The sequence below is a fragment of the Jaculus jaculus genome, chromosome 1 (genome assembly GCF_020740685.1).
Source record: "Jaculus jaculus isolate mJacJac1 chromosome 1, mJacJac1.mat.Y.cur, whole genome shotgun sequence".
Taxonomy (NCBI): Eukaryota; Metazoa; Chordata; class Mammalia; order Rodentia; family Dipodidae; genus Jaculus; species Jaculus jaculus.
The window spans coordinates 160279307-160300773 of record NC_059102.1 but is presented as its reverse complement, the minus strand read 5'-3'; the positions used below and the strand labels follow the sequence as shown (position 1 = coordinate 160300773).

General features: G+C 47.8%; 1 protein-coding gene across 3 annotated transcripts; it reads right to left on the bottom strand.

The window, feature by feature from the left end:
• Nucleotides 1-9290: 9290 nt before the first annotated feature.
• On the bottom strand, nt 9291-15538 carry LOC101594652 (calcium-binding protein 2). Of its 3 annotated transcripts, XM_004656764.2 has the most exons (7): nt 14600-14656; nt 13928-14086; nt 13196-13226; nt 11348-11482; nt 10623-10732; nt 10365-10512; nt 9291-9316 (listed from the first exon to the last, which is right to left on the bottom strand). In XM_004656764.2, the coding sequence occupies exons 1-7, from the start codon at nt 14654-14656 to the stop codon at nt 9291-9293; spliced, it is 666 nt and encodes a 221-aa protein (XP_004656821.1). The 3 variants fall into 3 exon arrangements, with proteins under 3 accessions (XP_004656821.1, XP_012803843.2, XP_004656822.1); XM_012948389.2 differs by lacking the exons at nt 13928-14086; nt 14600-14656 and adding an exon at nt 15377-15538; XM_004656765.2 differs by lacking the exon at nt 13928-14086.
• Nucleotides 15539-21467: the final 5929 nt, after the last annotated feature.

The window sequence follows — 21467 nt, the reverse complement described above, 5'->3', positions numbered from 1 at the left end:
TATGGTGAGCCAGGGACCGCACACATCAGGGACAGAAACACGGCGGTAGCTAACCAGCGACTTGGAATTTCAGCATAGTTGCCCGCCTTTGTTTCTCTCTCCTTTTTTTTTTTTTTTTAAGAATTTTATTTGTGTTTATTTATTTATTTGAGAGAGAAAGAGGCAGCGTGAGGGAGAGAATGGACGGGCCACTGCAATCGAACACCAGATGTGCAGCTGGGGAGTCGAGCCTGGCTCCTTAGGCTTCGCAGGCAAGTGCCTTAACCTCTAAGTCATCTCTCCAGAGCATCTTTTCTTTTTCTTTTATTATTTTTTTTAAAATTTATTTGAGAGCGACAAACAGAGAGAAAGAGGCACAGAGAGAGAGAGAGAAGAGAATGGGCGCTCCAGGGCCTCCAGCGGCTGCAAACGAACTCCAGACGCGTGCGCCCCCTTGTGCATCTAGCTAACGTGGGTCCTGGGGAATAGAGCCTCGAACCGGGGTCCTCAGGCAAATGCTTAACCGCTAAGCCATCTCTCCAGCCCCTTCTTTTTTCTTTTTCTTTTTTGACAGGCTCATGTAGCTCAGGCTGGTCTCAAATAAGCTATGTAGCCAAGGATGTCTTTAAACTCCCGACCCCCCTCCTGCTTCCACCTTCAAGTTCTGGGATTCAAGATGTGCGTCGAACAAGTTTCTTACATTAAATGTGCCTCAGTTTGCATCTGAAAAAAATAGAGAAAATAACTGTCATTTTTACAGTGCTCGGTGAACTGGTAAGTGGGAAGAACAGGGAGAAAGACAGTATGCCATTGCTGTGGCTGCTAAAGGACATGGAGATGGACATGGGACTTTGACATCCACAGCCATCCACCCCACATTCCAACTTCAGCCATTTCTGAAACTCAGGCATAAGTCTCACTGTTTAGTTCATGTTTCCTTTTTAAAAACCTCAAATGAAAAGGAAAAGCCATAATGCCATTTAGTCAATGTCTCTTTAGAGTTCTCTAATACATATTCAGGCTAAAATAAGTGCCGAGTGAGCGTGGCGGTGAACGCTTGCAATCCCAGCACTTGGGAGGCTGCAGCAAGAGGCTTTTGTGAGTTTGATGCCAGCTTGGGCTACACAGAGAGACCCTGCTTCCAAAATAGAAAAACTGGGCGGGAGAGGTGGCTCAGCGGCCAAGGCGCTTGCTTGGGAAGCCTAGGACCCAGGTTTGATTCCCCAGTGTCCACATAAGCCAGACGTACAAAGTGGTGCCCGTTCTCTCCCTACCCCTATCTCTCTTGGCCTCTTTCTGTTTCTGTCTCACTATTAAATAAAAAAAAAAATTTTAAAAAAACAAGAAAAACTGAGGTGGGTGGGGGTGAAGAGGAGCTTCACAGGACTCCTCCTTTGGGGGCCACCCAGTACCTATCCCTTTCAAACCTTAGGCTTCCTGCTTTCTTCATTGCTCCATGGGCTGGGTGGTCTGATACAAAGGGTTATTTCTCCACAGCTCTGTGGGCTCAGAATCCAAGATTACGGCACCAGTACAGTGGGTTTCTGGTGAATACTTTTTTCCTGACCTCACATGGCCTTTCCAGAGGGAAAAGGAACTCTCTGGGGTTATTAACTATATCAGGCCAGAGCCCTGGACTACGACCTCATTTAACCTTTTCTACTTCCTTAGAACACCATCTCTTAAGTGCAGCCACACTAGGGATTGGCATATTAGTCCATAGCAGCCATGTTTGGGGAGGGGTGTTTGGGAGGTGCCAGGAGTCAGGAGATGAACCTTGTACTAGAGTAATGTTAGATGTTTCTTCTCTTTGGAGACTGTACTGTGGTGGAGGAACACAGAGTTCCCTGAGGAAGTCAGAGAGGACAACTGTGGCCTAACCCAGGACCCTGTAAACTTGGGGGAAAATGGCAAAGACCTTCTGGCCAGTGTTTCAGAGAACCCCCTCTCAGGCCCTGGACCTGGGATGTATCATCATCATCATCATCATCATTATTATTGGTTTTTTGAGGTAGGGTCTCACTCTAAGAGCCCAGGCTGACCTGGAATTCACTATGTCGTCTCAGGGTGGCCTCAAACTCATGACAACCCTCCTACTTCTGTCTCCTGAGTGCTGGGATTGAAGGCTTGTGCCACCATGCCAGGCTGCATTATCTTTTGAGCTATGGTGTCATTATATAGTTCAGGCCTTGAACTCGCAGTGATCCTCCTGCCTTAGCAAAGTTCTGAGATCACAAGTTCAAGCTACTATATTCAGTTTGCATTTTGGAGCCTTTAAACACCAAAATCAGAAAGAAGATGAAGAGTTAAGGAGTAGGGAAGGGCTAGAGAGATGGTTTAGCAGTTGTTGCTATCAAGTTCGCATTGCTGGCAGAATCACCTGACCAAGAACCGTTGGGAAAAAAGGACTTATTTTGGCTTACAGACTCACCAACATTAGGTGGACAATAGCAATAGGAGAGAGTGCCAAACACTGGCATGGGGAAACTGGCTATAACACCCATAAGCCCACCCCCAACAATACATGGCCTCCAGGAAGTGTGAATTCCCAAACCTACATCAGCTGGGAACCTAGCATTCAGAACACCTAAGTTTATGGGGGACACCTGAATCAAACCACCATAGCAGTTAAGGCTCTTGCCTGCAAAGCCAAAGGACCAAGGTTCGATTCCTCGGGACCCATGTAAATCCAGATGCACAAAGTGGCACATATGTCTGGAGTTTATTTGTAGTGGCTAGAGATCCTAGCACAGTCATTCTCCCTCTTTCTCTTTCTCTTTCTCTCCCCCCCCTCTCTTATCTGCCTCTTTCTCTCTCGAATAAATAAATATAAGATTAAATTAAAAAATAAGCCAGGCATGCTGGCAAATGCTTTCAATCCCAGCAATGGGGAGGCAGAGGTAGGAGGATCATTGTGATTTCGAGGTCACCCTGATACTACATAGTGAATTCCAGGTCAGTCTGGGCTAGAGTGAGACCCTCCCTTGAAAAACCAAAACCAAAACACAACAACAACAAAAAACAAAAAAATTTATCTAGCAGCATCACAAATGTAGAGAGAGCCTCTCTGTGGGGGTGGGTGGCTACTGACTTGGATCCTAGTGGAATCTGAGTGGCCAAGGCAACAGGAATGGACCTAAGTGCTGGGAGACAGCAAGTGAAAAGAGTATTCCTAGAGGAGTGTGGATTAGCAGTTTTTAAAATATATTATTATTATTTAGTTATTTGACAGAGAAAGAGGGAGGGAGAGAGAGACAGAGAGAGAGAGAGAGAGAGAGAGAGAATGGGCACGCCAGGGCCTCCAGCCATTGCAAACAAACTCCAGACGAGTGTGCCCTCTTGTGCATCTGGGTAACGTGGGTCCTGGGCAGTTGAACCTGGGTCCTTTGGCTTTGCAGGCAAACGCCTTAACCTCTAAGCCATCCCTCCAGCCTGGATAAGCAGTTTTGAAGCCACTATACATAGAAAGAGTTGTCAAGAGTCAGGCTTTTTTCTCATTGTTGGAGAAAGAAATTATAGCTGAGCAAAGTGAGAGGCCGAACCAACCCTTGTGTGATGGATTGGGGTTGGAGGCACCGGTATAGACTTGTGTGTGGCTTAATCTGGATGTACTTGGTCACATCCTAAATCAATGTGTATCAATGTGTGAATGTGTAGGTAAAGACATACATCCAAACCTGAGTAGCTAAAAGCAATTAAGGAACTTGTTTCTAATTCCCTTCTCCAGTGAAGTGAACCAAGGCTCGCCTGAGGAATGGCTGATTCTAGAAATCAGGCCAGAAGTTGACCAGGCAAGCTGGAAGTGTCTAGTAGTGTCAGAAGGAAAGGAAGAGCTAAAAGCACTTTCACATGTATGGCTGGAGAGATGGCTCAGAACTTACGTGTGCTTCCTGTGCAAGCATGAAGGCCTTTGGGGACCTGGGATGGCCTGATTTTGAATCTCTAGAACCCACCTAAATGGCTGGGCATGGCCACAGAGGTCTGAAGCTTCAGTCTTGTGGGGGACTTAAGACTAGAGAATCACTGGGACTCACAAATGGCAAGCTCTGGATGTAGTAAGAGACTCCACTGCAAGGAAAGTCAGCCAGAGGAATAGTGGAGGAGACACCTGATGTTCTCTGGTGCTGCAGGCAAGTAGTCGGGCCTATCAGGTGCTTCATGGCATGCTTGCACACTACATACACCAACACAAGCACACACCACATATACACATTCCACCATATATACACACACCAACACACACACACATACACACCCCAAACACATGCACACACCTCATCATCACAAACACACATGCCACCATACACTCACACCAACACATACAAAAGAAACTACACATACAAAGATGGGTGGGTCAAGGGGATACAGGAACTAGCTGAAAAAACCACCAAGTAGTATAGCCTTGCTCACCAGTAACCCCAGCACTGGGGAGCCTAAGTTTGGGCTACAGTGAGAACCTGCCTCAATAAGATAAATTAAATAGGCAGCTGACAATGTATATCCATGTTTACACAAGTTGATACAAATTGTTTTATTTTGGATAACATGTTATACATATTAATGAATTTGGCATGCTATTTCAACAAATGTACACAGCAAGCACCAATCAAATCAGGGAATTAGCCTTTCCCTCTCTTCATCGTTTTTTTTTTTTTTTTTAAGCTATTTTATTTATTTGCAAGCAGAGAGAGAGAAGAGGAGAGACAGAGATAGAGAATTGGCATGCTAGGGCCTCCATGTGCTGCAAAACTCCAGATGCATGTGCCTCTTTGTGCATTTGGCTTTATGTGGGTACTGGGGAATCAAACGTTGGTTGTTAGGCTTTTCAGGCAAGCATGTTATCTGTTGAGTCATCTCCCCAGCTTTTTTTTTTTTTTTTTTTTTTTTTTTTTTTTTTTGAGGTAGGGTCTTACTCTATCCAGCTGACCTGGAAGTCACTATGTAGTTTCAGGGTAGCCTTGAACTCACAGAGATCCTTCTACCTCTGCCTCCCAAGTGCTGGGATTAAAGGTGTGTGCCACCACCACGCCAGGTTTAAGTTACTTTGTCTGTCTGTCTGTCTGTTTATTTAACAAAAGGCCTCTAGCCCAGGCCAGGCTAACATTCTGTATAGCCTAGATGACCTTGAACTTGTGATCTACCTGCCTGTACTTCCTGAGTGCTGACATTACAGTCATGGAAGCTTGGGGTTTATATGGTGCCAGGGATGAAATCAGGGCTTTGAGCCTGCCAGTCAAGCACTCTACCAACTGAGTTACATCCTTAGCCATATGTGTATATGTATGTGTGTGTGTGTGTGTGCGCGCGCAATATTTATTTATTTGACAAATAGGGAGGGAGAGATGAGAGAATGAGTATAAGCATGCCAAGTCTTCCTGTCTCTGCAAATAAGCTCCAGATACATGTGCCACTTTGTGCATCTGGCTGTATGTGGGTACTGAGGAATCAAACAGGCCACCTGACTTTGGAAGCATGTGCCTTTTTCTACTGAGCCATCTCCCTGAACTTCTGACTTTTCTGCCTCTGCCTCTCAAATTCTAGGATTACAGGCATGCATGATCACACTTAGCTCTTCAGGTGGGTGTTTTGTTAAGCTGAATTATAGAATGTGAAAAATCAGATCCGAGGGCTCAGACCTGCTTTAATGGGCAGCAGTGAGTGGAGCTATGTGACAAGGCCCCTTTGATGAAACTGGGTGCATCCAGAGTGGCTGTAAACTAGGGCTCCTTTGGTAGGGAAGGGGCTCTTGGTTCCCCCGTCTCTGCTTGCTTGCTCTCCTTGCCTGTTCCTGATCTGTATCCAGTTGTGATCTTTTGGGATGTCTGGTCTAGGGGATCCTTAGGGGCACTGGCATGCGTAAGCTTTGGTGGGGACTGTGGGTACTTCTGGTGTCAGCAGACACTCTATTGCTAAGACCTTTTCTGATTGCTCCCACTGCCTACTTACAGATGCCTCAGGGCTGAGGGCTGAGGAGGCAGTAAGAAGCTGACCCTGGGTGGCATCCTGGTTTCCCCCAGCTTATTTTTGCTGCCACCCCCAGCCCCTGCAGGGACATCCTCTCAGGCAGCAATGCCATCTGTGCTGTCGTGAGGCCTCAGGAAAAGCTATGGGCAAGGGCGACTCATTGCAGGCTGCCGCTTGGCAGGAGGGATCACCTAATTGAGGATTAAGGATTAATTGGGATCTGCCAGGCGGGTGGTGCTGAGGCTGCTGCTGCCAGCCCTGCCACCTCAGCATTCGAGCTCGGTGGATGCCTGGTTGCCTGTTCTGCCCAAGGCCACCTTATGAGGATCAGAGCACCTCCAGCTCCCAGATATTTTATCTATTCTCTCTCTCTCTCTCTCTCTCTCTCATGTTTATCATCTTAAGACAGTGTCTTCCTATTTTACCTATTTAGTCCAGGCCTCAAACTTTTGGTGATCCTCCTGCCTCTACCTCCTAAGTGCTGGGATTATAGACCTGTGCCACCATACCCAGCTCCCAACCTTTCTTGACAGGAAAAATTAAAGGCTCATTCTCCTGCCCAGCAGCCAGGAGTTCCAAATCACATCTTAAAAAAAAAAATTTTTTTTTAAGTTAGAGAGAGAGAGAGAATTGGTGCACCAGGGCCTCAGCCACTGAAATTGAACTCCAGATGCTTGTGCCACCTAGTGGGCATGTGTAACCTTGTGCCTGCCTCATCTTTGTGCATCTGGCTTATGTGGGATCTGGAGAGTTGAACATGGGTCCTTAGGATTTGCAGGCAAGCACCTTAATCACTGAGCTATCTCTGCAGCCTCAGAGCACATCTTTGATATAGCTGAAAAAGGGTGAGACCCATTCTGGGCTCCCCCTGATCTTAAGGCCCCCCTCCTAAATAGACACTGAGGTTTTAGAGTCCCCAGGCCTGGGTGCAAATTTGCTGGCAGGCAAAGAGGAACTGGGCGAGCCTGCAGATCATGGAAATCACAACCAGGTGCTGAGAGGATATGACTGTTGGGATGCAAGTATGCCTGTGAGCAAAGAGTCAGCTCGTGTGGGACAGAGGGCAGTGGTCTGTGTGACCTCCAGCAAGCTTTGTAGACTTCGTGCTATGGCTTAGAAAATTGTGTGTTTTCCAAAATTTCTTTTGAAACTTAGTTCTCTTGCCGGGCATAGTGGTGCACGCCAATCATCCCAGCATCTGGTAGGCAGAGGCAGTATTGCTGCAAGTTTGTAATCAGAGGGAAAAAAAAAAAAAGAAAGAAAGAAAGAAAAAGAAAAATGAAGAGGGCTGGACTGGAGCGATTGCTCAGTGGTTAAGGCACTTGTCTGCAAAACTTAATGACTGGAATTTGATCCCCCAGAAGCTACACAAGGCCAGATACACAAAGTAGTGGCATGTGTTTGTAGTCTTTCTGCAGTGGCTAGAGGCCCTGGAGTGCCCATTCTCTTTGTCTTCTCTCTTCTCTTTCTGTTTGCAAATAAATAAAAATATTAAAAAAAAAATTTTAAAAAGAAGAAAAGACACCTAGTCTCTAATGCAACAGAATTAGGTTAGGCCCTTTAGGAGACTACTAAGTCATAAAGGCTCTGTCTCTATGTATGGGACCTAGAATGTGACATGTGGGGGTCAGCACGTTCAACCTTCTGAAGAAAGCTATATTCAAGGCACCATGCTGGAAGCAGAAGCAGAAGTAGAGACCAGCCTGTTACCGCCCAGAACCTGCCTAGTGTTTTTTTTTTTTTTTTGTGGTTTTCAAGGTAGGGTCTCATTCTAGCCCAGGCTGACCTGGAATTCATTATGTAGTCTCAGGGTGGCTTTGAACTCATGGCGATCCTCCTACCTCTGCCTCCTGAGTGTTGGCATTAAAGGCATGCACCACCACGCCCGGCTTTTTTTTTTTTTTTTTGAGGTAGGGTCTCACTCTAGCTCAGGCCAACCTGGAATTCACTATATAGTCTCAGGGTGGCCTTGAACTCACGGCGATCCTCCTACCTTTGCCTCCTGAATGCTGGGATTAAAGGCATGTGCCACCATGCCAGGTTTTTTTTTTTTTTTTTTTTTTTGAGACAGTGTCTCTCACTTGTAGCAATCCTCCTGCCTCTGCCTTCCAAGTGCTGGGACCACTGCCATGAAACACCACTTCCTCCTCCTCCTTTTCTTCTCTCTCTCTGTGTCCTCTTCCTCCACCTGCTCAAACTCATCATCCTCATGCTGGGACTAAAGGCATGTTCTTCCAGGCCCAACTTCTGCATGTGCATCTTGATCCTGAACTTCTAGCCTCTGAAACAGTGAGTGTTAAATTTATGCTATTTATAAGTTACCAAGCCTAAGGCCATTTGCTACAGCAGCAGGAATGGACTGAAACCCTTGGTCTTTCAGCGTCCAAGGGCTAGAACATGGTTGTGAAGGCTGGGCATGAGGAGACACAAATCTCTAGTGGGCAAAGCGGAGACCAAACTGGGATTTGAGAAAAGAAAGGGGTACCTGGCAGGTTAGAACTTGAGGGCCCTGATTCTTCCTAGGCAGGTCTAATGCACTGTGGCCACCCAGCACAGATGGTCCATTAGAGGGAACTTGTGCCAGGAAGGGATGGCCAGTTCTGGTCTCCTCACTGTGCTCAGGTAATACTAGGGGCTTCTGGAGGTATGGAGTGTCAGCCCTCAGGTGAAGTGATGGTATCTCCTCAAGGGCCATCAGAACCCTTCTAACCTCCCTCTTATAAGCTGAAGGCTGAGTTCCTGACCAGAGCTCAGAGCAGCACCACTCCCAGGCTGTGGAAGAAGTATATATGGTTGAACTAAGGAGAAACCCTCTTACTCCAGCTTCCTCGACCAGCAACACCATCACTGAGTAAGCAGGAACCATCTCCAGGGCAAGTAGCAGAAGTTAGAGGAGAGGCCAGCTCCCACCAGAGCTCCAAAAGCTCCAGGGAAGGGGTCTATATGCACCAGTCCAAGAGTGTCCCCTGACACCTGCTCTGGGCTGAGCCCAGGATACAGAGAGGAAGCGAAGGGAGACCCCAGCACCTTGGGCCTCACAGTCCAGGGGCCTTGTGATCAGAAAAGACAGTTCCAATACTTGAGTCTTGACTCAGGAAGTCAAGTACTAGGCCTCCAATAGGAACAAATGAGAGACAAACACCTTCTTCACCAGCTTAAAGAAACTTTATTGTCAAAGAACTAGAGGGAGCAAAGGACAAAAGCAGGCAAGGGCATCATGGCTGGCAGGCTTGGTGAGGAGGGGTAAGCCTGCCTCTGCATGATGGGCTTCAAGGAATGTACGATTTCTGTGGAGCAAGGCTGTGCTTCCTTAAGTGCTGTCCACTGCCTCCAGCTTCCACACAGACTCAGCGAGACATCATTCGTACAAATTCTATCAGGACAAAGTCAAGGGTTTTAGTTCTGCCCTCCTGACCCCGCTAGGAGACCAATCTGCCCACCTTGTTGTATGTGGAATGTGGCTGAGAAAAGTGCCTTAATGTAGGATCAGGTAGGAATAGCGTTTAGGACCAGAATAGATAAACTTGTCTCATGGACAACAAAATCTGCTTGTAACTGAATCTGTTTTCCTCACTAGGAAAGCTGAGTAGCAATTTGGGGGCCTACTTTGAAGAATGCATTCCCACATACTTTTTTTTTAAGGTAGGGTCTTACTCTAGCTCAGGCTGATCTGGAATTCATTATGTAGTCTCAGGGTAGCCTCAAACTCTCAGCAATCCCCTGTACCTTTGCTTCTAGCATGCTAGGGTTAAAGGTATGCACCACTATGTCTGGCTCCACATACTAATTTTTTTCTTTAGCATTATATTAGTTAATTTTCACTTTTCCTTTTTTTTTTTTTTCGAGGTAGGGTTTCACTGTAGTCCAGGCTTACCTGGAATTCACTATGTAGTCTCAGGGTGGCCTTGAACTCACAGCAAACCTCCTCCGCTGCCTCCCGAGTGCTGGGATTAAAGGCGTGCGCCACCATACCCAGCTCACTTTTCCTATTTGAGGAAGGAGTTGGGTTCCAGACCAGCTGGTCAGATTCCAATCTTGGCTCTATCTATTTCCTTTTGCTAAGAATCTAGGCTTCCAGCTGGGTTGGTAGTGCACGCCTTTAATCCCAGCACTGTGGAGGCTGAGGTAGGAGGAGTGCTGTGAATTTGACGTCAGCCTGAGACTACATAGTGAACTGCAGGTCAGTTGGGCTAGAGTGAGATCCTACCTTGAAAAACCAAAAATAAAAATAATAATAAAAAAAGAATTTAGGCTTTCCTGGGGATTTTCTTGCCTTTAGAGATGATAATAGCCCCTTCTTCCTGAGTCCTCAGCGGTGATTAACTGGGAAACAGCATGGGTATACTTAGCATGGTGACATGGCTCCTTTTCTGTGTTTAGAACCTTCCAGGGTATGTGTGGCTAGGCAGAGCAGGTGGTACCTTCAAAGTCAACCAGGCCATCTCCATTGAGGTCTATGTCCTGCAGGATCTCATCCACCTCTCTCTGGCTGAGGCGCTCTCCCAGCAGAGCCTTCAGTGCTGCCCGGAGCTCCCCCAAGCTGATGCAGCCATCCCTGTTGGTGTCAAACTGTGGCAGCACTGGTCATGGTACAGGGTCATTGACAGGGACAAGTATGCGCTCAGTCCCTCACTCACTGCAGCCTTGCCGCCCTGCCTGCCCTTCACCTCCCGGCGCACCTCCCGGAAGGCGTCTCGCAGCTCCCTCACACCAATCATGTCTGCAGTCTCTGCCAGCAGCTTTGGGCCCATGAGCTCTACAAAGTCTTCAAAGTCCACCTTCCCGCCACCTGGGGATACATTCATCCATTAGAAATCCCAGATTGTTCCAGGTCAGCCTGAGCTACAGCAAGGCCCTATCTTGGAAACAAACAAACAAACAAACAAACAAAAAACAAACCCAAAAAACCAAAACAACAACAAAAAAAAAAAGGAAAGAAAGAAAGAAATCCCAGAGTGGTGCCTGGCCAGCCTTTCCCTGCCTGCTTCCCCTCCCTCCTGCCCCATCCCTTTCCCTTCTGTATTAAAATGGGCCCTTCCCACTGTGCACCCAGGGCTCCCGTAGTCCCTGAGGAATCACTCCCAAGCAGAGTGCAGATTTGGCCCCATTGAACAGGAAGCTCTCCTTGTCTTTCATGAAGAGCTGGACTGGGTGGAGGTCTTGGCTCCAGTGAAGATTGCTGGGGGACCTTACACAAGTCACTTCACCTTTGTCAAGTTCCTCATCATGAAGGGGGTCAAGGCCTCCTCCCCACAGGTCCTAGCAGATGGTGACATTCTCAGGAGGCAGAAATTTCTCCTAGAGGACAACTAGGCCTTGGGCTATGGGAACAGCCCATGTAGCCACCATGGGTCCTGGCCAAGGCTGCTGGAGAACAGGGGTGGGGCGGGTCTAAGACACATACTGATCTGCTGCGAGATCTCGATGAGTTCCATCTCCGTGGGCATGTAACCCAGGGTCCGCATGCAGGCGCCCAGCTCCCGGTAACCGATGTAACCATCTCGGTCTCGGTCAAACTCCTGGAAGGCGATCTGAAGCTCTGCCAGGCAGGGGAGGGTCAGTCCTTCCCCAACATCTGCCTGGATCCCGGCTAGGACCAGCCTGCCTTTCTCTCTCTGATCCAATCTTTCCTTGCTCCTAAACCTCTAAACTTCAGTTCTCAGTTGCTGCCTTGGGGCTTTTGCTAATGCTATTTTAATTTTTTCTTCTTACAGCCCTATGTGGTGGCACATGCCTTTCATTCTGGCACTCAAGATGCTGAGGTATAGGAAGATTGCCATGAGTTTGAGGCCAGCCTGGGCTATAGTCATGAGTTCCAGGTTAGCTTGGGTTAGAGTGAGATCCTATCTCAAGAATAACGACAACAAAAAAGAGAGACAGAATATCCGCAACATTATGGAGGTGGCATTATGGAATACTGTCCCTGCTGCTTGTTCTGTCACTCCCTGCAGGCTTCCTTCCATACATTTTCCACATTAGTCCACTGGTTCATTCCCCACTCCCCCTTTTTGTGAAGCAGGGTTTCAATTTAGCCCCAGGCTGACCTGGAACTCACTCCATAGCCCAGGCTAGCCTTTAACTCACAGTGAAGTGATCCTCCTATCTCAGCATACTCAGTACTGGGATTACAGGCATGCACCACCACACCCGGCTCCTTTTCTTCAAAAAATATTATTTAAAAATTTTATTTTTATTTGAGACAGAGGAAGAGATGAAGAGAGGGAGAGAGAGAAAGAGAGAGGGAGGAAGGGAGGGAGGGAGAGAATGGGCACGTCAGGGCTCCCAGCCACTGCAAACGAACTCCAGACGCATGTGCCACCTTGTGCATCTGGCTCATGTGGGACCTGGAAAATTGAACCTGGGTCCTTAGGCTTCTCAGGCAAGTGCCCTAACTGCGAAACCATCTCTCCAGCCTGATATTTTATTTTTTATTTATTTGCAAGCAGAGAGAGACAGAGAAGAAAGACAGAGAAAAAGAATGGTGTACCAGGGCCTCTAGCTGCTGCAAACAAACTCTGGATGCATGTGCCACTTTGTGCATCTGGCTTTATGTGGGTACTGGGGAATCAAACTCTGGTCATTAGGCTTTGCAGGCAAACCCCTTAACCACTGAGGCATTTCTCCAGCCCCTCCTCTTCTTTGTAAAGACAAAATCTCTTGTAGCCCAGGCTGGCCTCCAACTATCTATGTAACCAAAGATGATCTTGAACTTCTGACCCTCCTGCCTCCACCTCCCAAGTGATGGGATTTTAAGCATGCACTGCCATGCCTGGTTTATGAGGTGCCAGGATTGAAATCCAGGGCTTCATCCATGCTAGGCAAGTACTCTACCCACTGAGCTATATCCCCAGTCCTTGCTCATTTCCTTGAGCACACTTGTCAGTTACTTCTATAGTCGACCCATTGCTTTCTGCCCCCAGAGGGCAGAGACCATATTTACCTAGTTTGTCATGTTTCCTGGTGCTCAGTTTGGGGCCAGGCCTACAATGGGCAGCCAGAACATGCCAGCAGAATGGACAAATAGGAAAGAAGCCCTTTACGGGTCTGGGGAGTGAGGTCAAGGTGTTGGCAGTGGGAGAGAGATGAGTTTGCCACCGCGCCCTGCTCCGACTCGATCCCTTTTCCTCAAATCTGCCCTGGGTAACTTTCTTGCTCCTTGCTCTTCCTGGACCCTGTGGAGGCCCTGGCCCAATGCCCCCCCCCCCATGTTCCCATCTTGTGCCCCCTCCCAGCCCCTTCTTGGATCTTTTACCTTCAATCTCCTCGGGCCGCAGCTCCCGGTCCTGAGGGTACAGATGGGTTAGGGGTTCCACCCAGGTCCCTACACCCTTCCTTCTGTTCTTGGGGCTTCCCACCCAGACCACCTCACAGCACTATGCATCCAGGGCCTATAGCTGACACTGTCCATTCCTTCTCACCCACCTGGGCATCTTGGGGAGCCTTCCTTCCCTGCCACCTGCCAGGTGGATGCTAGGTCCCCCAACCTCACCCCTCCCTCCTGGCGTATTCAATCCCTTTTGCCGGAGGTAGATTCTGGGATCAAGGAGCGCCTCAGATGCTGCTGTGCTGGCCTCAGGATCACTGCGTGTCTGTCTTGTTCTCTGTCCTTTCCTGGGCCCTGATGTTTGTTCTTTCCCTGCCCATCTCCTGGGAGACTGCTGCTTTTGCTTTCTGGGTTTTCAAGTGCTAGGGATGAAACTCTGGGCCTTGTATATGCTAAGCAAGTGCTCTGCACTGAAACTTCTGAGCAGTCATTTCTCTGCCCTCCCCCTCCTTATAACCCCCCCCCACACACACTTCCTGGTATGATTTCCACAGCTCCCTGAACTCTTATCTGTTCCCAGAGTCATGTCATCCCTCTTCCCCACCCCTGAGGTCGTGTGCCTTTGCTCTGATGTCCTCCTCCGGCCTCTCCCTCATGTTTGGGGAGCAGCAAGGCTAAGGGACCGGGGCAGCAGGCTGGTGGGCAGGTGACCGTACATACGAGTTGGGTGGCGGCGATGCTGGGCCGAAGGAAGATGCAGGCTGGCCCCACTAGGCTGCCGAGCACGGAGTAGCCCTGGCTGCCCCCCTGTTCCTCAGGCCTAGGGCTGGGGCGGGGGCGGGAGCTCCCTAGGGGGGAGCCGGGCCACTGCCAGGGGTCCTGCAGCAGAGGTGACCGTAAGCTGAGGCAGTGGCCTACTGGCTTCTCCCTAGCCCGGAGAGTTCACTCCTCTCTTAGAGTCCAGCACAAGGGGAGGAGCTGAGAGCGTAGGACCATCACCCATTAACACACTAGCTTGGGCTGGGTGAGAGTTCACCCCTAACTGCTCAGCTGAGTAACCAGAGGTCAAGTAGAGGCAAGGGGCTTGACCTGAATCATTAGGGAAGCTCTTGCCAGAGCAAGATCTGGGCTTCCACTTTAGGTTTTTCCCAACCAACATTGTCTAGAAGAGATTAGGGCCTTGCACAGGGTGGGCAGTAGGGGTAAAGTCAATTTGGCAGGGTAGATCAGCCAAAGCTGGGGGCATCCAGGGAAACCTCTCCTTCAGAGACACTGAGTAGCTGATGCCTCCATCCCGAGCCCATGCCTGCCCTCTAACTCAACCCTGCCCACCCACCTGCCACACGGGCCACCCAGGCTCTTGGCCTTGGCAACTCCCCTTCACCCTCCTACCTTAGACCCCTTGCGCCGGGGCCGTTTGGCACAGTTCCCCATGGGCCCCTGAACCATGCCAGGCCCGGAGTCCCCGGGGACAGATGCTGCGTGGATCCTGCCAGCCCCAGCGCACCCAGGGACAGCCTGGGAGCACAGCAAAGGATTTTCCGAGGGTTTTGTGGGCAAGATCAGTAGCGGGTGGGCGGGCAGGCGGGGGGCACTGGGCCCGGGGGCTTGGGCCCTAATCCGGGATTATCTCTGAGCATCTCTATGAGTGGGGAGGGGACACTCAGAGCCAAGGGCCCCCTGTAAGGCACAGCGTCCCAGAGCTTCCTCCAGAGGGTCTTCCTGACACCTGCAGCAGACCTTCTTCTCTCACCCTGCACTAATCTCTCCCAATCAGCACAGACTGGTGCTTTCTGAAACAGGCATCCTGTGCCAGGGCCAGCTGGAATGTCTCTCCTGAAGAATAGCAGCTAGGGCTGGATGAACTTGGATCCTCAGGGAAAGGAGACGACCCTGGCCCAGCCTGAAGCTCTCATGTCTCCCTGCCTGGACCCTGACCATTAACTCAGGACACACCCAGTGCTTGGATCACCCCCTGGCCCTTGTCACAAGGGGCCAAAGGAGACCGACTCAGGGTACTTGATCTCTCAATGAGGACAGGGGTGGCAATGGGTCTCCTGGCCTCTACTGTTCCCTCTAGCTACCTCAGTCTGTTTTACAGGAGCCTCAGCTGGGCTGTGGGGCCCCTGCTCTTGCCCAGTGGTCCTTCAGTCAAATCCAGCATCTTACCTGCCCATAGGCTGCTTGTACCTGGGCCTCCAGATCTTGGAGGAGTGCCCGCCTGCGGGCAGCAGGGCTGGCTGGGGTCTGACTGGGGCCTGCAGTGCCCGCAGAAGGGCTGGGGTCCCCTGAGGGGATGCTGCCATCTGCTGGGCCCTGGGGTAGGGCCATGGACATGAGGGCTTGGCACCTTCTCCTGACCCCACTGAGTCTCCTCGTCCTGTGGGCAGGTAGTTCAGTGGGTAGCTGGAGGTATGGCTCCCCCAGGGTCCTTGTTTAGGGGGCTAGTAGAACCTACTCCCCACTGTCGCCTGTACTGCCTAGACTGCCTGGCATAACTACCTCTGAAATCCTTGCCTTCCTGCCACGGGCTCACAGGATAGCAGGAGGTGCCTTGGGGACCCTTGAAGACTCAGAGGAACTGTGTCTCAAGCTGGCTTGACCTCCCCTGCCACGTTCTCGCTGGACCATGTTCCCCCCCAACACATGCTTTTCCTGCTCCATGACCTGGCCACTCTCCAGTCCTTCTGTCTTGGCTCGCACAGTGTCCCTATGGTCCTTGGACCCTCTCAGCACTCTCTCTACTGGTTCCCTCTCCCTGCTGCCCAGGGGCTCTTTTTTTTCATGCCCTGTCTGTCTGTCCTTGTTTTTCCTAGTCTCCCACCATCACCTCTCACAAGGATAGTTCTGGGAGTTTGGAAAGGTAGGGTACCTTCTTCTCTCTCTCGCCCACCCTGAGCCCCAGGATGCTTCTGTGCTCTCACCTCCCGCCTCCTCCAAAGACCTATCACCTGAGCCCCCCCTCCCATGATCTCTTTTTCTGGATGAATAAGGGTGGAGGTGGGTCATGCAGGACCCCAGACCGCCCTCACCCCAGCTCTAGTCCACTCACCACCCAGCTGCCTGCTCCTCCACTCCCAGAATGAGGTCAGCTGTCCTGAAGCCCTGCTGTGGGCCCCTCATGATTTATTCACATGCCCCCCAACATGGGTCTTTGTCCAGGGAACCAGATACGGCCACATGTCTGATGTCTGCCACCTGAGCTGGCAGCTCTGCCAGACCTTCAAGGATGAGAACCTCTAAGGGCAGGGGTGGGGCCTGGGGATGTGGCTGGGTTGGTGGAGTGCTTTGCCTGGCATGCCAGAAGCCCTAGGTTCTGTCCTCAGCACTGTAAAACTCGGTGTGGTGGCACACATTTGTGATCCCAGTACTCAGGGGTGGGAGCAGAAGAATCAAGAATTCAAGGCCATCCTTGGCTATGTGATGAGTTTGAAGCCAGCTGGGCTATGTGAGGAACTGTTGTCAAAATAAAAATAAAAAAGCTGGGCATGGTGGCACACACCTTTAATCCCAGCACTCGGGAGGCAGAGGTAGGAGGATTGCCATGAGTTCGAGGCCACTCTGAGACTACATAGTGATTTCCAGGTCAGCCTGGGCTAGAGTGAGACTATATACCTCAAAAAGACAAAAAAAAAAAAAAAAAAAAAAAAGATTCAGCAAATATTTTCTCCTATTCTATGGGTAATCTGTTGGCTCTGCTTATTGTATGTTTGTCTGTGAAAAAACTTTTCAGCTTCATGTGATCCCATTGGTTGAGTGATTGTTTAAGATCCTGTGCTACTGGGGTTTTGTTCAGGAAGTCTTTTCCCATTCCTATATCATGGAAGGTTCTTCCTATTTATTTATTTATTTTTTAATTTATTTATTTTTTTTTTTTGGTTTTTTGAGGTATGGTCTCACTCTGGTCCAGGCTTACCTGGAATTAACTCTGTAGTCTCATGGTGGCCTCGAACTCATGGAGATCCTCCTACCTCTGCCTCCCAAGTGCTGGGATTAAAGGTGTGTGCCACCACGCCCGGCTGGTTCCTCCTTTTTTTATTTCTAGTAGTAACTGAGTTTCAAGTCTTATATTGAGGTCTTTGATCCATTTGGGCTTGATTGTTGTGAATAGTGAGATGTGTGGACCAAATTTCAATTTCCTGCATAGGGTTATTCAGTTTGTCCAGCATCATTTGCTGAAGATGCTGTCTTTTTTCCAGCCTATATTGTTAGGGCCTTTGTCAAATATCAAGTGGCTGTAGTTAGTTGACCCAAAGTCTGGGTCCTTGATTCTATTCCATTGGTCTATACTCCTGTTTTTAATGCCAGTACCATGCTGTTTTTATTACTATAGCTTTGTAATATAGCTTTAGATCAGGTATGGTGATGTCTCCAGAGGTGTTTCTTTTGCTAAGGATATGCTTGGATATCCAAGGCCTTCTGTCTTTCCATATGAATTTTGCGATCATTTTTTCTTTTTATAAAAAATATTTTGGGCTGGAGAGATGGTTTAGCGGTTAAGCGCTTGCCTGTGAAGCCTAAGGACCCCAGTTCGAGGCTCGGTTCCCCAGGTCCCACGTTAGCCAGATGCACAAGGGGGCGCACGCATCTGGAGTTCGTTTGCAGAGGCTGGAAGCCCTGGCGCGCCCATTCTCTCTCTCTCCCTCTATCTGTCTTTCTCTCTGTGTCTGTCACTCTCAAATAAATAAATAAAAAATTAAAAAAAAATTAAAAAAAAATATTTTACTTGTTTTTTTTTATTATTTTTATTTACTTATTTGAGAGTAACAGAGAGAGAAAGAGGCAGAGAGAGAGAGAGAGAGAGAGAGAAAATGGGTGTGCCAGGGCCTCTAGCTACTGCAAATGAACTCCTGATGCATGTGCCACCATGTGTATCTGGCTAACTTGGGACCTGGAGAATTGAACCGGGGTCCTTAGGCTTCATAGGCATGTGCCTTAACCACTAAGCCATCTCTCCAACCCAAGAGATCATTTTTTCTATCTCTGTGAAGAACAATGTTGGGATTTTGATTGGGATTGCATTAAATCTGTATATTGCCTTTGGTAAAATTGCCATTTTCACAATATTAATGCTGCCTACCCAGGAGCATGGGAGGTCTTTCCATTATCTCAAGTCCTCCTCAATTTGTTTTTGAGTATTTTTGTGTTTTCATTGTATAGATCTTTCACTTCCTTGGTTAATGTTATACCAAGGTATTTTATTTTATTTTATTTTATTTTTTTGTTGCTATTGAAAATGGGACAATGTCACTTTTTTCTTTCTCTGTATCTTTATCATTTGCATATAGAGAGGCTACTGATTTTTGTGCATTGATTTTGTATCCTGCTACTTTGCTGAAAGAGTTAATCACCTTCAAGAGTTTTGGGATGGAGGCTCTTGGGTCTCTTATGTATAGAATCATGTCATCTGCAAATAGAACTAACTAAACTTCTTCCTTTCTAAATTGTATCCTTTTTATTTCTTTCTCCTGTCTTATTGCTTAAGATAAGATAATTGCCGCATGGTCTTACTCATCTAACCTGAATCTATCCAAGATGCTGACATACCCAGCAAGCATCTCGAGGACTGGACAATAAGTTGGGGAGGGAAAGGAGAGTAAAGGAGGGGCTGGGGGAGACAAAACTGGACCCAAATGGCAATGGTACCATGAAATTCTACATCCTAAAAGACAGACCAAATGGTTGAACTTTCACAAGGCCCTTAGAGGGAACACCTGAATCACAAGTCTCTGAAGAGGGTATGATGAAGACTGACCTTAATCTTCTACTGTTTTTTTTTTTTTCTCTTTCTCCCTCTTCTCTTTAACTTTTTTATATTACTTATCTTTTTTCTTCCTTCTCTCTCTCTCTCTCTCTCAGTTTTTTTCGAGGTAGGGTCTCACACTGGCCCAGGCTGACCTGGAATTAACTATGTAGTCTCAGGGTAGCCTCGAACTCTCGGCAATTCTACCTCTGCCTCCCACGTGCTGGGATTAAAGGCGTGCACCACCACACCCGACTTCTTCCTTCTCTTCCTGGGCACTGACCTATAACTCCCAGTACCAGCAGGTGGCTATTATCCACAATGAGCTTTTGATCAGAGAGACCTACAAAGTTTCCCAAAAGAATGACCGATTTCTGTCAGAGTACTTGATGACCCACCAAAGGTTAGTGGTAAGACTCTACTGCTGAAGACACCATATGCTGTTGTCACGTAACATGGAGTGACATGGCTGGGATCTGGAAGAGTCAACCCCCAGACAGCATGTCTAGTGCCAGAAGGTGCTACATGGGTGACTGGGGGAAAATGACCAATATCTGTCCAAGCAATTCATGGTCTAACCTACTTATCAGCAAATAACCTGTTGTGATGCTCACACAAGTGCAATCGTTGCACACAACCATGGTGGGAAATCAACTGCTCTTGATTTGGCTAACTGGTCCGCTCAGTGGAATAGAACCCATAGCTAGAGGTGGGAAACAAGTCAGAACCATATCCAAAAATGAGCCTGCTCTCCATTATCAAGCTACCACAAATCATGGGCTATAAGAAGGCCTACACCTATTAAATTCTCTCTAAAAAAATAATGGTTCTACCATTTATCTGCTGCTAACTTTACTTTCCATCAGAGAATCTGCTTCTCTTTTTCAGATAGACGCAGATCCTAAGGAGAGAACCACCCCATCATACCTCAAAAGGGCCCCAGCTGAAACTAAGAATAATTGGCGAAACAACAAGAGTGCTGTTTTCTTGGTGTACCTGGTACCAGCACAAAGGTGAAGGAGATAGACACAGAGAACAATCAGCTCCTACCAAATCAGATATCCAGAGACACAGAGGCTCCCAAGACCTCATCATTGAAGTAGACCTAAAATGAACCCAACATAGCTCAGGGAAATTTATGGAAGAGGTGGCAGAAAGAATGTCAGAGCCACACGCTGAGTCATGATACACAGAGACATTTCCTCCTACCCATAACTGCTGGCTAGCTCTGCAGTGCACGACCCATATACCCCAACAAGGAGGGTCCGTGTGGAGGGGGGAGGACAGGGAAGAAGCTAGCAATGGTACCAACTTGACTATTCACTGAGTACAAAACTACTAAAAAGTCACTGGAGAATTTTAAGCAAAATATTATTAATATAAATGGGTCTTTTAAATAGAAAATAGTAGTAATGATAAGGAAATGTATTATTAGAGAAGATCTTTACAGAAAATAGTCCAGCAAACAATTACTACTCAAGTTGGAATTTGAAAGTAAAAGAGAAAAAAACTAGAGTAATATATTGAATTATCTTTTCCATATTTTGGTAGAAGAAAACATAATACATGCCTGAATAAAACAGTGCACATCTTTACTTTGAGAAGATGCTCAGGTATGCTAATTGAAGTTCAAGAGCTGGTTATTTCCAATCAGTTACTTATGAGGCTTCTATTCAATTCCTGACACAACAAACCTAAGCGCGCTTTGTGGCAAGCAATGGTCCTCTCAGGGCCACCCCCATGGAAGGGCTTTGGATGGAGTACATTTTTCTTCTAGATTCAGCTCTGCCTTCTATGTGGTCATTTCTTTCCCTCCAAAAATGCAAATGATAAATCTATATTGTGCTCTGGACTGAAATGGCAGGTGATATAAATAATTCCACTTTGAAAGCCGGCCTGTGCTAAATCATAGAGTACCAAACATGTTAAGGTGATCCTGTAACTTCTGTAGTTAGTAAACATAGTTCTAGAATGTGTGACTGAAGTAAATGCTTCATTTTTTGGGCCAAAATATGACTAAATTTTTGTGATCATTTTATTAAAATAAAACATTTTCATTTCATAAGAGAATAAACTAAAAAATAAAGACAAAAAGTCAGTAAAATGCCTTCCAAACAAGCATGAAGGTCTAAGTTTAGGTTTATAGTATCTGCACACAATGCTGGAGCTGGCATGGGGTGGGGAGAATGGAGGATCCCTGATGCTGTCTGGCTAGCTAGTCTAGCAGAATCAGTAAATCCTGGGTTCAGTAAGATACCCTGTCTCAAAAAGGTGGATGGGGCTGGAGAGATGGCTTAACTGTTAAAGGAGCTTGCTTGCAAAGCCTGCTGGCTCAGGTTCAATTTTCTAGTGCCCACACAAAGCCAGACTCACAACATACCACAAGTGTCTGGAGTTTATAGTGGCAAGAAGCCCTGATATACCCATGTTCTTTCTCTCTCTTTCTCATAAGTGAATAAAAGTATTTAAAAAAAATAAGGTGAAGGGGCTGGAGAGATAGCTTAGTGGTTAAGGCAT